Genomic DNA, 17,316 nt, shown 5'->3' with positions numbered 1-17,316 from the left:
AAGCTTAAGTGATCGATTAGAGTATATACATATAATAAATTTGGGACGCATGGAAGTTTGTCTATGAGTGATTAGGGTGAGGAGAAATTAAAATAACAATGGACGTGTTGAGTTATAATAAAAAAAGTTGATTGAATAGTGCATTAACCGTTACTTAGACGATTAATATTTATTAGGTACACATAATTTCTTATCAGTTTGCTAGGTAAAAATCATCAGTTGGTCACTGATAGTTGTTAAAATAATCAATGCTATTGATAGGTGTTTCTTCTGCAGGTGGATCAGCATCCAGCTGCAAGCGCTTGAAGTCGGGGGAACTAAACTAAACTAATCACCTTTAAGCTTCGCTCGTTCCACCATTTGGACCCGGATCGGCCTGCAAAATCCAAAACCTGACCGGGCTAAACATTTTGGACATCCCTAGGGCCTTGACAGCTAGACTAGTGGGTCTAATCCTAATGGGCTGATCAAAGGCACGCCCATTCTTACTTGCACCGACATGCCCGTTGAGCGGATTGACATTTGGGTCTACCATTCTTTCCCCTGCGCCAAGAAGTTTGTGAGTGTTAATATTCAATCTAATTATTGACATTTGCGTAATCTCTTCCCGACACCAAACCCACAAGTTTATTTGCGGCCAATATTAATTAAGAATGAAATAAACCTAAAGAAAAATAAAGTCGGGAAGCTATGACTGACGGACTAGAGCAGGGCACAAATCAGCCATACAGCCACCATGATAAAAAATCAAGATATATCAAGTAGTAGAAATTGAGTAGTGCCAACATATATATTAAAGTTTACTACGAACGCACAGTGCTAACATATATTAGAGTTTATTATGAACGGGTAAACAAAAGCCTTCCGTCAACACTTAAGAATGTGCTCAGACTTAATTTAGATGAATACCTTAATTTTATTAAGTTATTATTGTCGGGAGCTGTTAATACTTAAAACACATATCAATGTAGACATGAGCGCCAAGGAGGCTATTGTTTTGAAGAAAAATTGAGTACAGTCGTCTATTTTCAATCTCGAGAGCTTTACACAAAATGAAAGTGAGGTTTGGCTGACTCACGACTTATTATCCCTTTTATTCAAAGCTTTTGTATATGTTCTAATGGGAATGTTCTAATCAGGGATTTCTATCTATACTAAAATCAGTTAATTCCAATACAGTATATTTTATCATGTAGTGTATTAAAATATATAATTTTTGATCTTGTAACTCAACATCGACTTTAATATGACGGATCCCTTATTGGAAACCACTCATATGTCTAGCTGTATATATATGTTTGAGCACACTTTCATTATTGAAAGTTTTTAGAATATTGAAATTGGCATTGTGACATAAATTTGAGAAATGAATATGTTGATTTCGGATTAGAGAAATTTCGGTTAAGAATTTATAGTGTTTGGATGAGAAGATTTTTAGGGGAACTTATATTTATTCTAAAATTGAGAAATGAGTTTTGAATTTGAAAACGATTTTTAGAGAAACATATTTTGAATGGAACAATAAAAAGAGATTAAATGAAAAGGGGTGATTTTCTTTTAATAAAAGAAAAAGGAAATTAACATCAATATGTGTCAAATTTTTATTGGGGAAGCACCACATCAGCAGCACCCACTAGTTTTTCCTAACGACGGTAGTACTGAAAATAAAACAAAGCTTTTTTCTGTTTATCACAACGAAACGACATGTCGTAATCTTTTCCGAATGCAACTGGGACAACATTCACGTTGCTGAATTTGTGTGTCTGTGTCTACTGTCTATATATATATATATATATATATATAAATCCCGCGTTTGCTTCCCTGGAAAACAAAAGTGCTGCCGTATTGATGATGCTGTAAGAATGGAGGACGAGGAGTGTCTCGAGTACGAAGCTTTGGCTGAAAGAAAACGAAAAGCAGCACTGCAAAATCACAATGACTGCACTGAAGGGGAAGCGAAGAAGAAGAAGATGGCTATGGAATCACAAGACAATGATGATGAACGGCGGCGATTTGAAGCCATAATTTTTGGGTTTGGCTCCCGGAAAAGATCAAGAGAGGCAAGCAAGAAATACCCCTCTGTTTTCTCATGGTTAAATATACAGTAAATTCTTATATAGAAAGAAATATATTTTGAAATCATGCAGCTTAAGAAAAGAGGGAGGCCAGAGGGATCAAAGAAGAAGGTTTGCCCTGAAATTAGACGGATGCTCGGTGATGCTTCACTTCATTATGCTCTTGGTCGTTATGAAGAGGTGAACTTTTTTTTTTTGTTTTCTTATTTTTGAAGGGAGTTGTTGCCGAGAGTTCATGTGCTGACTCCTCTTGGTTTTGGTTGCAGGCCATATCTGTATTGCATGAAGTCATTAGGCTAGAAGAGGAATTGCCTAATTCATATCATATACTTGGACTCGTCCACGATGCACTTGGTAATACTGCAAAAGCCATGGGCTGCTACTGGCTTGCCGCATGCTATAAACAAAAAGATTCATCTTTGTGGAAACTCATTTTCCCCTGGCTCATGTAAGTATTCTCATGGTTGATGACGTTATCATTTAATGCATGATGATACGTATTGTGAAATGGGAATGTTCTGTTCTAGTACCATGCTAATGAGAAGTTATCATATTTAATGCACAATGGGATGCATCAGGATCAAGGTCTTTCAGGATTGAGTTGGTAATTGAACTGGCCAAGCTCACAAGGTTTAGAACTATTCTGGTTCCTATTCATATAGAAATCAGAGACACTAACTCCTATAAATTGATGTCAACAATAATTCAGGCCTGCAAATATTTTATTTGTTTGTGATCTCTGCACCTGTGCTTTAGACCATAGTAATTTTCTTAGTGTGACCAAATTGCTAGAAGAATGACAGAAGAATTTACTTTTGCCCTTTTTCTCATATTGAAACTCTCCTTTCACCGTGGACAATATACCTCATAAATGAAGCCATCATTTAAATATTTTGAACGGGTTGGAAAAGTGCCGGTACAAATGTTGAATTCAGCTTACGGCTTCTAAAGTTAATCATTGAATGGAATGAGTGAGTTAATTAATGAATTTATCCGTACAGAGAACAAGGAGACACAACTTGGGCAATGAGTTGCCTTTCTGAAGCTGTAAAAGCAGATCCTAATGACTTTAAGCTGAAGTTTCATCTTGCATCTCTATATGTTGAGCTTGGAAATTTTCAGAGAGCTGCTGATGTATATAGACAAATGGTGCAGCTCTGTCCCGAGAATATTGAAGCATTGAAGATGGGGGCAAAGGTTTTACCTTTTTCTTTATCTGTTAAAAGCCTGATTTGATTTTATGAATTTACTTCACTATTAAGCAAGACAGAGTACATCCTTAGGATGGTAGTGCCTTCTGCATGCAAAGAGCTTCTTTCACGGCTTTCCTGCTTCCATTGGCAAGGGTTTTCTTATTATGATTAAGATGATTATGGTTGTATGTGTTTTCTTATTTTTAGTGTATTAATCTTGGATAGTTTTTGAGTAAATTGGATATTTAGCTGAATTAGACTCTGATCCAGTGCCACAAAATTTCAGTCTTATTTCAATACAGCGTTGTCCACTAAATGTTTCAAGCACTTTTAAGTACTCAGATATCATTCTCATCTGTCTGGAGATTTCTTTTTTCATATGTTTGCATGCAGTAGGCATTTAATATATCCTTTCTGTTTCAGTTGTACCAAAAAAGTGGTCAGATTGAAAGTTCTGTTGACATTTTGGAGGATTATCTTAAAGGTCATCCAACTGAAGCTGACTTTGGTGTGATTGATTTGCTAGCATCCATGCTTGTGCAAATGAATGCATATGATAGAGTGCTTAAACATATTGAGCTGGTTGACTTGGTCTACTATTCTGGTAAAGAGCTACTTTTGGCTTTGAAAATCAAAGCAGGAATCTGCCACATTCAACTTGGGAATACGGATAAGGCAGAGGTTTGTTTGTGTCCTTCCCCTAATTTGGGATTGTATAAGAATTTGCGTATATAACCTACCTCGAACTTTTTCTGGATTCTGTAAGCATGCATGAAGTCACTTGTTTATATTTTGGATTTAACTTCTTGTAAATCTTTTCACTTGACTTCCAGATTCTTTTAACTGCAATTCATTGGGAGAATGTCTCAGATCATGCTGAGTCGATTAATGAAATTGCTGACTTATTTAAGAATCGCGAGCTTTATAGCACTGCATTAAAGTACTATCATATGTTGGAGGCAAATGCTGGAGTTCACAATGTAAGGAGAACTGCAAAGAAGTTCTCATGCTCTTGATCTTGATATTTGACTTGTTATATTTTATACCAAGCTTAAATCATATTTTAATCTTAAGAAGAACCAATGAAATAACCAAAATTGACTGATTACTGTTAAAAATGTTCCAAAAATTAAACAAATTACGTCCATTCTGATATGTTTGTTATCTTTTTGGCTGCAGGATGGCTGTTTACATTTGAAAATTGCCGAGTGTTCCTTGGCCTTGAAAGAAAGAGACAAAGCAATAATCTACTTCTATAAAGGTAATGGAAACTCTAAACATTAAGAGTTTTCAACTGTATTAATTTCAATATGCTAATTTTTAAAACGAGAAAAGATACAGAACATTATCTGATGAAAATCTTCCAACAGAAATATGGGAATGGTCTTCCTGGCTTTTTTTGTTGAGAAACCATACTGATGAAATGAATTTGATTTTTCAAGGTGCTTTTGATCTTTAACTTGCAATTTAGATGGTTAACTTATCGTTAAATGTCTGAGTAAAGTTTCAATTCAGCTTTGCAAACACTTGAGGACAACATTGATGCTCGATTAACTTTGGCTTCACTGCTCCTTGAAGATGCTAAGGACGAGGAAGCAATTTCCTTGTTAACTTCCCCTATGAGTTTAGGTAAATTTATTCTGCTAATTTTTCCCTTATGCTGAATTGTTCAACATATTCCACCGTGCTCAATATTATCATTTTGATTTTTGACATTCTCTTGTGGCTTATATGTACAGAGAATAAATATGTGAACTCTGATAAAACTCATGCTTGGTGGCTGAACATAAGAATTAAGATCAAGCTTTGCCGCATATATAAAGCAAAAGGGATGATTGAGGGCTTTGTTGATATGCTCTTGCCCTTGGTTTGTGAATCAAGTCATCAAGAAGAAACATTCAACCATGAAGAGCACCGTCTGCTTATTATAGATGTTTTTACTTTTCCCTTCCTCTAATTTGGTTCTTTTACGTCCTTATTCTTTTACCATCTTGGTTTAGGTTTTTAACTTCTGATTTTCTTGTTTTGTTTTGCTGAAGTTCGGGATGATATTTTCATTCTTAAAGAATTTAATCTTTTTGTGTGATTTTTTCTAAATTCTCTTCTTGTTTCACTTAGTTATGGTCCTGACTTGTAATTTTTTTTTTGTTAATAGTTGTGTAAGACATTGACATCCTTGCATAGATATGAGGATGCAATAAAGATTATTAATCTCATTCTGAAATTGGGGTACGGAAAATTTCCAGTTGAGAAGGAGGAGCTGAATTTTCTTGGAGCTCGTAAGTTTTGAACTTGGAGAATAATATTTCCTTGTTAGCTTGTTTCTAAACATGCTTCGCTCAAGCTTTTTTACCATTTTCATATTTCCAAAGAGACTTCTCTATCTTAAAACAGATTAAATATTTGCTTCTCTAGAAAGGATAAAATACGCTGACTTTTGAGGCATTACTGAGCAAAGTCATATTTTTCCTCCAATTGCACAGAAATTCCACGCAACACTACGGATCCTAAGCTTTGGTTTGATGGTGTAAGATTCATGGTGAAGCTGCATCCCCACCGCCTCACTACCTGGAACCGCTATTACAAATTAGTATCAAGGTAATGCTCCTTACTATTTTTGCATTACAAAGAGTGAAAAATGGCCTCCTATCACTTGCCACAATATGTCTTGCAAACAGTAGAAAGCACTTGTGAAATCTAAGCTTTAACTGTTTTAAATCAATCATGGGAGGGAGAATTTTGTGAGAACCAAACAGAAGCCTCTTTAAAAATTTTTAAATGTGTAATTTGGTTTGGACATCTAAGTACTCAGTGATGAGTTTTCTTATGATATTTTAGATTTGAGAAAATCTTTTCGAAGCATGCCAAGCTTCTGCGTAATGTGCGAGCCAAATACAGAGATTGCGTACCACCCATTATCATTTCTGGACATTAGTTTACTATGATCAGTCATCATCAAGATGCTGCTAGAGAATACCTTGAAGCATATAAGCTATTGCTCGAAAATCCTTTGATTAATCTCTGCGTGGGTATGTTTTCCAATTAAAAATATTTGATAGTTAACAAAGAAACTAAAAAAAGAAAAAAAAAATCCTTCTAATTTCTATTTTCTCCTACAGGAACTGCCTTGATTAACTTAGCACTTGGAGTTAGACTTCAAAACAAGCATCAATGTGTTGCACAGGGCTTGGCATTCCTCTATAATAATTTGCGGCTTGCTGAAAATAGCCAGGTTTGCTATTCCATTTTCCCGCGCACTTCATTTCATTTTATTGTCATTGACACATTGTGGCATCTGTATAGATGTCATGTTTGTTTGGTAACCTGAATATTAATGCCATTACAAGCACAGATGTTAACTCAATACAAGCGTTTGGTTAATTGCAAAAACCATATTTGAACCATGCTCATATGTTTTATGTAACAATAACTTCTGCTGTTAAAACTTTATGCAGGAGGCATTATACAATATTGCTCGTGCATATCATCATGTTGGACTTGTATCTCTTGCTGCATCATATTATGAGAAGGTGCTTGCTATGTATCAGAAGGATTGCATCATCCCTGGATTTCCAGACCACATGGAGGATTGGAAACCAGGTCACTCTGACCTTCGCAGGGAAGCAGCTTATAATTTGCACTTAATTTACAAAAAATCAGGGGCTGTTGATCTTGCCAGGCAGGTCTTGAGAGACCATTGCACTTTCTGATTAATTATTTTTCACAATGACATCAATAGCTTGTATATGATGATAGTGTATTTTATTTTATTTATATCAATTTTAAATTCATTAACCGGCTTTGATAATGCATAATGATCAAGGTTTTTCTCTTTTCGTTTTTTGATAAATTTATATATTTTGGCTTACTTGGAGAGAATTATATAATTGAAACGTAGAAAAATGTGCGTGTGGAGAATGTTAATAAGTGAAAAAAATACTCGGTGCTTGACACTGGCATATTTGTCAAGGATGGCTCCCTAACAAACGAATTAATTGTGGCTTTATATGTGGCTACTTTATTTGTTAAGTTCGAAATTTGTAAAATGCAAATATATATGCACATGAGAAATATTATATATGCATGCAAATAGAGAGTTTTGCCAAGTTCACGCAGTTATATAAAGTTGCATAGGCAGGGAGTCATACATTGTACACATTAGTAGCTACATTATACAAATTAGTAGCTGTTTTTATGTCCCAAACAAAAATAAGTGAGAAAAAAAAAAAAAACACATACTCCTCAAAGGAGAAAAGAGATTTGAGAAATTTTCAAAGAAAAGATTATGGTCCTCTATTTGCTCCAACTCGAAGCAACTTTGGTCAATTGCACCAACTTGCAGCTTGAAAATGGCTTCGATCATCCCTCTCATCATTATCACTTTGAAGTAATGAGTTTCTTGTTTTTCAATTATTTTTTTTCACAAAATATACTTTATTTATTTCTTACTTCTACGTACTAACTATTTTTTCATGATGCATCATATAGTTGGTCTGTGAGAGGCGGAGTTGTAGACGAAAGGTGAAAGCTAATGTGGCATATGATAGTTGGGTTCCATTTCCCCTTAATGAGGATGATGATTCTGACTCATTTGAAGAGTACAACTCTGACAGCTCGTTTGATGAAGATGAATATGAAGCAGAGAAACTTGAGCGCAAGGAACTTATAAACATATTATGTAAAAACATCCCTAACGTTCACTTTTCACATTCGGTAAAGAGTGTCTTCAACTAGTTACTGCTTCTAATTCTATGCACGGCAGCTCATGTTTAATTTACACTTGCTACTGATACATGCTTTGTTTGAATCTTTTTCAGTGTGAATGTGGTAACATCATGTGGGTGATCATGAAGCTTGGTTATGGTTCACCACTTAAGGTACCAAAGCAAGATGATGAAACTCCGGATATAGACCCTGGTATAAGTTATGAGCTTAACTACTACAATGGTGGCTTTGATGTTGGTGGAGCTGAACCTATCAATTACCAAATGGGTGGAGGTTGGCAAGTTGACATGGTAACATATTTAATCATCTAACAATTCTCATCAGCTAGCTTCTGTTTATACATTACGAGGGAGCATGTAAAAATATATTTAAATTGATTACTCACTGCGTTATAAGTTTGATTAGGTTGGTGGTACCGTTAGCAGAACATTTCAAGGTGTTGATCTTTTGGATGTTAATGTGAATCTTCAAGATGGTGAAGAAGCAAAGTTAGAGCGCCCTGTGCTCATCATGTCCCCCAAGGCTTCTTTCTTGCTGTTTGAGAATTAGCTGTTGTTTTTGAAAATTTTTATAGAAGCATTTTACCGAAGATAATAAGTAAACTTGTTATTGAACTGACCTTCAATAGATTCACAAAAATATTTTAATAACTTGTTCTGATAATTTATAAGCTTGCACTGGCTGTGATTGAACAATGGCGTTGTTCTGTTCAGAAGAGAACATATTTTCATTCTAAAGAAACTCTTTATCAACGAAGAGAATCTCAAATAATCTAAGCCATCCATTCACAGCATTTTAAACACAATATTTGAAAATCCAATTTCATCATTTAAGATGATCAAAGAACTTTGTTTGAAATGTTGGTTCATTTAAGACATCGACCTGACTTTTTAAGCGACAGCCATCCCACTAATCTTTTGGATGGTAAGTACCAGGCACTTGAACAAGAAATATACAAACCTTGAACCTTACCGGTCGCATTTGGCTCATTATCTTGGAGGAGATAATCTAATTATATATATGATCATATTGTTTAAATTTCAAAACTGATGTCCTGTGTAGACTCAAATGGTTGTATTATACAGATATAAACACGCAGGGAGAAAATCTCTACTTCCAGGCCTAAATTATAGAGCAAAACTTCCATATCTGGTGCAGAAAATCAGTGTCCAGTAGCCACGATGCATGACATATCAGTGGATGACTATCCATGACATAGTGTCTCCACTGGCAAGTTCAACAGGAATTCTACTGACAGACAGATAAAAATCAATCACGTTCTAGACGGTTGTTAACTTGCTATTTGCTTCCTCCAAAATCATCTGCGTAGAAGAACCGTTTGTAAATCCCAGCTTGGACATTACATCTTCCAGACGATTGGCATTTGTTAGGTAGAGATAACCAGCCTACAGCATAATTGGTCAATAGGTTAAGACAAGCAGTGAAGAAGAAGCTATGACCAGATAAAAGTAAGCAAACAGTGGAGACTGGTGTACGGAGAATAACAAGGTTTTCCTTCCCTTGATTAATTTACCATTAGTACAACCCCCAGAGTAAATCATAATGCATTTAGCAATCTGACAAGAAATGAAGGAAAAACAAGGTACAAGGATACTGACTAGTGTTTCTAATGACGAGGCTCTATTATAAACTGCAGCACCAGCACGTCTTTTTGTTCGTGTATTAGCTGAACCAACATTTTTTCCCCAGCGTACAACATCCCTGCAGTAATTAAATCAAATGCAATGAGTTAGATCGCAATTCCTATAAACAAATGAATACCATTTTAGTGTCATATTTCTCATTTTTAAAAAACATGCATTAGCAGCAAGAAGATATAGCTAAAAGTGAATTTTTTCATATCCTTCTACATATCTGAATTCTTTAAAGGCAGGTCACCCATTCCAAAAGTAGAGAAAGCTTACAAAGGGCATTATATCTGTTACTAACCTTTCCTCCGCTGATAAGTAACTGTCATTTAGAAGTTTCTGGAGCAATGCATCCTGAATGCGGCAAATACAAATGTTAGAATTTTCACTATGAATCTAGAACTCTCATTGGCACAAAAACTGGCCTTACGCTAAAGTGGACTTACGAAGAAACTTATGCGAAAAGATTTATCAATCAGTATTTTCATTTTAATAGGTATGTAAAAATTACATGAGTAGATTATGGACAGAGAAACTAACCCTAGAGCTGGAAAATACAATGCAAAGTATTTTAAAATCCTGAAAAATGGTAAGGTCAAAAAAGGAAAAAAAAAAACTGAAACATGGTGCAAAATCACTAAGAAATAATTTTGAAGCAATAAATCTTGAATTCAATTGCTAAAAACACAATGGAATGCCACAAAATGTGAAAAATGAGTTGAGATTAACAAATAACTGGTGAGACTGGAGTTCTTAATTAGACATACTATATTTTCCTATAACAAGAAACCAAAAATCAACATAACATAAACTATGATACCTGTGTTTCACAGCGTACTACTGCCATTACTCGATTGTTGTATTCTTCAATACTCAGTGGAGGAAACAAAAAGTGCCTGCGAGCATATAGCTGCATAGTACGAGAAAACCCTTGTAAGATAAGCATGAAGGTTACATTCGCAAAAAGAGACAATAAAAAGGAATATTCATGTTAGCACCACTTAACAAAAACAGTCTTATGTGCCTTGTAGCTTGCAAAAAGAGCCCGTGAAAAGTGAAAAGGTGGATTGACTTTCTAAGGAAGGCATCAAGCAGAACAAAAACAATGAATTGGTGCCTTAGCCCCCCCCCCCCCCCTCCAAAAAAAAAATGCAAAAACAGTCCAGCATCATGGATCCCAACAAAAGGTTTGATGACAAAAGACCAATTACATTATGTAGATTAAGCACAATTTCAACAAGCATTGATCAAATGAAATAATCAACAGAAAACATACCTCGTAAATGCAATCACCGATATATGCTAGTGATGCTGCATTGAATACCGATCGAGGTTTCCCCACTTTTGGTGGATTTGGCAGCCACCTCTCATATCCCATATAAGATTCATCCAAATTTGCAACCACCCCTGCATCAAATTCCAATCAAAATTGAATCATTATCTTTTGCATTAGCTTTAAGTTCCACTGAACTATTAACCAAGTAAGACCCTAACTTTGTCAAAATTTTCAATTATTTTCTTAGCTATGAGCTGAATTATGTCAAGCTTATAAAAAAGACAACATAAACCATAGAACTCAAACCCATTTTCCTTTTCACTTTCTAAAACCTTCCCAAACACCAAACAGAGCTAAAACCACACAAAAGATACCATAAACAACATGAGAACACTTCCCAGTACACTAAACTCATCTCAAACGAACAGAATTCACACTATCGATATCACAAAAAAAAGAAAAAAAAGATAACATCTTTACTTAAATTCTCATGCTTTTCATTTCATTTTTAATAAAAAAAAAAGAACTCTCCTAAATTCTCTTGCTTATCATTTCATTTTCAATTAAAAAAAAATGTAAAACATTCATAAATTCCCTTGCTTTACGTTTCATTTTCAATCAAACAAAAGAACTTTAAGTGAATACCTTGAGTTGGGTGCTTGAGGAGGTCGAAAACTGACTGGTCTGTGCTGGTTGGGGTGACGGTTGATGTTGGAGGTTTAGCAATTGCAACGTCACTTTTGTTACTGTTACTGTTGGTATTAAGATTAAGGGTTGGCTTTTTAATTTTCCTCGGGGCGTTTGGATTATAAGAAAGTCTTTGTTGGGTGTCGAATGAAGCTCTTACTCTTGACGAAGATAATGAAAGTGGCAAGTATAGACAACTGGTACAAGTAGTCGCAGGCATTTTCTCAGGAATGACGAGGAAGAGAAAGCTGCTATTATTTGGAGGTAATGGGCTTTCCGCAAGGAAGATGGGCTGCGTTGGTTAATATCCCTATGTAGACGACGCGTCGTAAAAGTTTTACGCCGCGTGGACAAACGACAGTCGTTTATATTTTTCTCTTTTAGACGATTTGTCGTCTATATTTGACGTAAAAATTTTGACCATCATCCAAAAAATACGGCTGGAAATTTACACGTGTCAAATTCGCAGTGGACGTTCGTATCTATTCTACACAATCCCGCGCACCCTAGACCATCACGTTCGTTCTTCTTCCCATTGATTACTGTCTCTTCTTCAGAGATACAAAGCTCTCTCTCTCTCCCTCACTCAAGAAAAATTTCTCCAAAAGGGAAGCCAAATTAGTCATTTTCAAAATCATTACTAGAACAGAGCTCTAATAACCTCATCCTGTGTAGGACAGTGACAGCACTGCCGCCATGAGCCGCTATGACAGCCGCTCCGCCGACCCCAGCTCTTACCGTGACCGCCGAAGGTAACTTATTTGTTTATATTTGGCATTTTCTGTTGTTTTATTTGGAGACTTTAGTACTTGTGGGTTTTGGTTTAGGGTTTTGTTTATGTATAGAAATGTATTGGGGGCTAAATGCATCCCTTGTCTGTCAATTTCCGGACCCAGCTGCAAAATTTTGGAAATTTTGTTAAAGGAGCTGGCCTCTCAGTCAATTCTATATTTTATATGAGCTTAAAACTAGAGCTAGACGCTCTGATAACATGTAATCTTTTGAAGTTTGGTATTATTCTAGGTGCTAAGCATTTATTAATTCTAATTTAATTACTTGAACCCATAAATGGTTCTTTCTATTTATGGAATAGTAATTCATTTACTGTAGGTTTTTCGACGCCGCTTTTTCTGTGCAGTTAGCATACTTTCAATGACCCTTGTCCAGCATTGGCTAAACTAGTTAAAGTTTACGTTAATTGTATATAATGACAAAAGTCTTTTTGACGGATAAAAAGCCAAAATCTGTTTAAAAAGAACAAAATGTTAGTTAATTCTACAACAATCTTGTCTGTTGGACATCAGATTCTGATTCAGTTTTGTGTTTTTTATTGTTTGTGAATGGTGTATTTGATTAGTGATTCAGGGTTTGGTGGGGCTTCCAGCTATGGCAGCTCGGTCCGTACCTCATCGAGCAAGAGGGATTATGATGGTGCTGAGTCACCTAGGAAGTTGGATTTGGATGGATTGACTCCTTTTGAGAAGAACTTCTATGTTGAGTCACCGTCAGTGGCTGCAATGTCGGAGAGGGAAGTCGAGGAGTATCGACAGCAGAGGGAAATCACAGTTGAAGGTCGCGATGTTCCAAAACCTGTCAAGAGTTTCCGTGATGTCGGTTTTCCAGGTACTCCTTGTTGGGTTTTCAGAAATTTTTAATGCTTTCTGTTTCGGTAATTGCTTTTTTTTTTGGTCCACGTTTACTTGTGAGTTAGGAGAACCAGTCCGAATGATTTTTGTCTTTATTTGTGTCAGTAACTTGTTACTGCAATCACTGGTTCATTAGAACCAGTTGGATCGTTTATCTTTGTTGCACTAGCTAATATACTCTTAAAGGCAGTGAGTTGGAGTTCATGTTAGGTTCTCACACTTTTTATGCTATTTTACTTATTCAATAACTGATAAGATTTCAGTGCTAGTCTCTTCCTTGTAACTAAATGCTCTAAAATTAATAATTTGTTTTTTTCCTTCTAAACACTATGATGTATGTCATGTGTTTACAACATATCATCAGAAATTGCTATGGATCTGCTTATGAAACTAGTTATCCAGCAGTCCTTTGAGATATGTCTTTGTCGCTTAAAAGAATTGTTTTCTTAGAGACTTTATTCTTTGGAATGCATTTATTTGTCTGCAGATTATGTTATGCAAGAAATATCAAAAGCTGGCTTTTTTGAACCCACACCTATACAAGCTCAGGGATGGCCAATGGCTTTGAAAGGTCGTGATCTCATTGGAATTGCTGAAACAGGCTCAGGAAAAACTCTGGCTTATCTCTTGCCTGCTATTGTCCATGTTAATGCCCAGCCATTTTTAGGTAAACTTGTAATTTCTTGGATGTTTAATTATCTGGATATGAATTGTTTTTTGTTTTCATGTTTTGGGCTTGGAATAGGTGTAAGTTCAGTCATTTTGTATAATGTTTTCAGCTCCTGGAGATGGCCCAATTGTGCTAGTTCTAGCTCCAACTCGTGAACTTGCTGTTCAAATACAACAAGAATCTACTAAATTTGGTGCATCATCAAAGATTAAAAGTACTTGCATCTATGGCGGAGTTCCAAAGGGACCTCAAGTTCGTGATCTCCAGAAAGGTAGATGACTTTGTTGTTGTACCTATGTTATGATTAACATGACTTTGGCATTTATTGTAGCTTTCATACATAGGTTATCTCCTTTTTATAGCTCTTATTATTCATGGAATTGTTGTTGGCGGTGGCCGCAATGTCATTATTCTATTATTTTATTTTATTTTTTTGCTCAGGTGTTGAAATTGTCATCGCCACCCCAGGGAGGTTGATTGATATGCTGGAGTCACATAATACCAACTTGCGAAGGGTTACTTACCTTGTTTTGGATGAGGCCGATCGAATGCTGGACATGGGGTTTGAGCCTCAAATTAAAAAAATTCTCTCCCAGGTTATATGTTTTTTTCATAAGGCTTTCTTTCTGATTTTATACATTTGAGAAGTATGCTGTTGATGTTGGTATTATGTCGTGTCCATCATGGATTTAAATTTTCCTCACTCAATGTCTATTTTCACGCAGTCGTCATCCTTTCTTCAACATGTCTTTTCCCAAAATACTTTAAAATGATGAATAGAAGGACACTATAATTATCTAATTACTTTCAATGAGATGCTTGTAGTGGCACCTAAACAAGCAGACAAAATACTTCTTGTTTAGTTTGGAAAAAATATTGATCACATGATGTTTTACGTGCGCAGATCCGTCCGGATCGTCAAACTTTATATTGGAGTGCTACTTGGCCTAAGGAGGTTGAGCACCTCGCAAGGCAATATCTTTACAACCCATACAAAGTAAGATCTTAGTCCAGTTATATTTGATGGCCTTCTGTTGTCCAGTTGCATCCCTCTATAAAATTTGCTTTCATTTTTTCTGTCCCGTTAATGCACTTGCACGTGTGATATAGCATCTCTTTTCAGTGTTTGGGCTTTTTCAAGTTTGAGGCATTTAGAACTTTTTTAAAGAAAATGAATTATTATGTCTATGAATGGATAGCAACTTCTCTTCAGGAACCTTTTCTTTTTTAGGATTCCAGCGGTTATTTATTTGTCTTCTCTGACGTTGATGCAGGTGATTATAGGTTCTCCAGATTTAAAAGCTAACCATGCTATACGTCAACATGTCGACATTGTTTCTGAGAGCCAGAAATATAACAAGTATGGTACACCTTCAAGTTGTTATGGGTTGAATTTTTTCCCCTTATTACTTACACATCATAGGGCAATTGGAACTTCTTTTAATTGATTGGTCCTCAAATTCCAGGTTAGTAAAGTTGCTGGAGGATATTATGGATGGTAGCCGAATACTTATTTTCATGGATACCAAGAAAGGTTGTGATCAAATTACTAGGCAGCTCCGCATGGATGGATGGCCTGCGCTCTCAATCCATGGAGATAAAAGTCAAGCAGAAAGGGATTGGGTCCTCTCAGAGTTCAAAGCTGGGAAGAGTCCAATAATGACTGCTACAGATGTTGCTGCTCGTGGTTTAGGTAACTGTGCATGCGTAATTATTGTGCTCTGCACCTTTGTCCTTTATCTTACTCTTGGGCCATTAAGTTTTACATGACTTCAGAGTCTGGGATTTATTTGTTTCTTTTAATCATGTGATCCCACGACTCGCCAGCATTGTGTACAATTATATATATATATATATATATATATAACAGTGTCCAAACAATCAAGTTAACTTGCAATAAATATCTTCGCCTTGTTGTAATATTCAAGCCTTTTTTTATGTCATTGGATTGGTTTTATGATTCTCGATTTCTCATTTACTGCTTGCTTTGAGTTTTACATTTTTCTCTTCAGCCATATCTTCTGTTAAGAACTGGGAAACACTATAGTCTTGAAAGTTTAAGCTTCTACTTTTCGACCTCTGGAAGAATTTTAAGGGAGGAGAATTGATTGATGACTTGCTTTAACATTTGTATTACTGTTTGTTTTGGTTTGCCTTAGATGTGAAGGATGTAAAATATGTGATCAATTATGACTTTCCGGGATCTCTTGAGGATTATGTACATCGCATTGGTCGAACCGGAAGGGCTGGGGCAAAGGGAACAGCCTACACTTTCTTTACGGCTGCTAATGCTAGATTTGCAAAGGAACTGATCACCATCCTGGAAGAAGCTGGTCAGAAGGTCAGTCCCGAATTAGCAGCAATGGGGCGTGGTGCACCTCCATCATCAGGTTAGTTGATGAGCGAATCTTTTCCTGAAAAATGCGCAAATCTATGGAACTCACTTGTCCTCAATCTCCTTAAACAATTAAGATAGGATTCAAAATACATGGAGAGACACCAGAAACTTGCTCACTAAAACCATTTTATCTTTGTTTCCATTGAAGCAGGTCATGGAGGTTTCCGTGATCGAGGGAGGGGTTATGGGGGTGGTCGCCACTGGAGCTAATTGATGAATGATAACTCTGAGCTTGACGGCTGAGCGACAAAACCGACAGCATCTCAGCTCACACATTAGGGAAAACTTTGTATAATTTGAGGATAGATTTTAGGAGTTGTTTTTCTAATTTGACCTTTTCTGTTTCCTTTTTCCTTTTTCCTGTTCCATTTCCTGTTGACTGGTAAAACTGCCTTGAAGAATCATTGGCAACTAGTGTTCCTATTAGATTCTGTAATATAAACTTGTCAAATTGTTAACATCCATTACTTTGTATACAGTATGTTTGGGAAAAGAAAAGGCATTTCTCTGGATAAGGAGAGTGTTTTATCATGTTTTATTCAACAAGAAAAAAGAAACAAATAAAATCATTTTCACTTGATAATCCATCCTATTGGAGGATCCACATGGTTGATTGAATTTGTACGGAGTGTTTTTCAGTCCAAAAGTCCAATTCATTGAAAATTGAATCGACAAATAATCAAGAATACTTATACACTAGCCGAATTTAAATAGAGAAAACATTACAGTTTTTTTTTTTTTGTTAAAAATAAGAATTATAGTTTTGAATAAAAATTCTAAAAAACTGTAATGTTTTTAAAAGATTAATTTTACTCTTTAAATATCTATTTGTTTGTCTATGTGATAAAAAAAAAGAGTAAAAAAAATTTTTTTTCTCCAAATAACTTTTCAAATGAAAATAAGTTAATATTATTTTAATTAAATAAATATTTTTTAAAGAAAAAATAAATAGTAATTAAAATACTTATCTCTCTCTAATAAAAAATAATAAAATATA

At 35.6% G+C, this 17,316-nt stretch overlaps 4 protein-coding genes across 7 annotated transcripts; 3 read left to right on the top strand and 1 right to left on the bottom strand.

Moving 5' to 3' along the window:
• The first annotated feature begins 1,751 nt into the window (after positions 1 to 1,751).
• On the top strand, positions 1,752 to 7,063 carry LOC102608664 (uncharacterized). The gene is given in 14 exon segments (XM_006465976.4): positions 1,752 to 2,060; positions 2,148 to 2,255; positions 2,342 to 2,523; positions 3,077 to 3,272; positions 3,692 to 3,949; positions 4,102 to 4,248; positions 4,448 to 4,529; positions 4,784 to 4,897; positions 5,008 to 5,201; positions 5,424 to 5,547; positions 5,752 to 5,866; positions 6,107 to 6,297; positions 6,388 to 6,500; positions 6,724 to 7,063. Coding segments are annotated over 14 exon segments (2,277 nt in total). The 5' UTR covers positions 1,752 to 1,862; the 3' UTR covers positions 6,979 to 7,063.
• A 451-nt stretch (positions 7,064 to 7,514) lies between these two features.
• On the top strand, positions 7,515 to 8,595 carry LOC112497582 (uncharacterized). The gene is made up of 3 exons (XM_025096288.2): positions 7,515 to 7,981; positions 8,086 to 8,283; positions 8,399 to 8,595. The coding sequence occupies exons 2-3, from the start codon at positions 8,104 to 8,106 to the stop codon at positions 8,540 to 8,542; spliced, it is 324 nt and encodes a 107-aa protein (XP_024952056.2). The 5' UTR covers positions 7,515 to 7,981; positions 8,086 to 8,103; the 3' UTR covers positions 8,543 to 8,595.
• A 349-nt stretch (positions 8,596 to 8,944) lies between these two features.
• Positions 8,945 to 11,892, bottom strand: LOC102608947 (uncharacterized). Its single transcript, XM_006465977.4, has 6 exons — positions 11,564 to 11,892; positions 10,919 to 11,049; positions 10,463 to 10,552; positions 9,944 to 9,996; positions 9,613 to 9,715; positions 8,945 to 9,399 (listed from the first exon to the last, which is right to left on the bottom strand). The coding sequence occupies exons 1-6, from the start codon at positions 11,823 to 11,825 to the stop codon at positions 9,274 to 9,276; spliced, it is 765 nt and encodes a 254-aa protein (XP_006466040.2). The 5' UTR covers positions 11,826 to 11,892; the 3' UTR covers positions 8,945 to 9,273.
• A 237-nt stretch (positions 11,893 to 12,129) lies between these two features.
• On the top strand, positions 12,130 to 16,834 carry LOC102609234 (DEAD-box ATP-dependent RNA helicase 20). 4 transcript variants are annotated; one of them, XM_025098198.2, is made up of 10 exons: positions 12,131 to 12,357; positions 12,971 to 13,228; positions 13,739 to 13,918; positions 14,031 to 14,192; positions 14,363 to 14,517; positions 14,826 to 14,918; positions 15,196 to 15,281; positions 15,388 to 15,614; positions 16,081 to 16,311; positions 16,468 to 16,834. In XM_025098198.2, exons 1-10 carry the CDS (start codon positions 12,312 to 12,314, stop codon positions 16,527 to 16,529), a joined length of 1,500 nt encoding a protein of 499 aa, XP_024953966.2. In that variant the 5' UTR covers positions 12,131 to 12,311; the 3' UTR covers positions 16,530 to 16,834. The 4 variants fall into 4 exon arrangements, with proteins under 4 accessions (XP_024953967.2, XP_024953966.2, XP_006466041.2 ...); XM_006465978.4 differs by having other exon boundaries at positions 12,132 to 12,357; positions 12,963 to 13,228; XM_006465979.4 differs by having other exon boundaries at positions 12,134 to 12,357; positions 12,963 to 13,228; positions 16,471 to 16,834.
• The last annotated feature ends 482 nt before the right edge of the window (positions 16,835 to 17,316 follow it).

The sequence above is a fragment of the Citrus sinensis genome, chromosome 7 (assembly GCF_022201045.2).
Source record: "Citrus sinensis cultivar Valencia sweet orange chromosome 7, DVS_A1.0, whole genome shotgun sequence".
Taxonomy (NCBI): Eukaryota; Viridiplantae; Streptophyta; class Magnoliopsida; order Sapindales; family Rutaceae; genus Citrus; species Citrus sinensis.
Note: the sequence above shows the minus strand (reverse complement) of the source record. Positions and strands in the feature narration are given on the sequence as shown.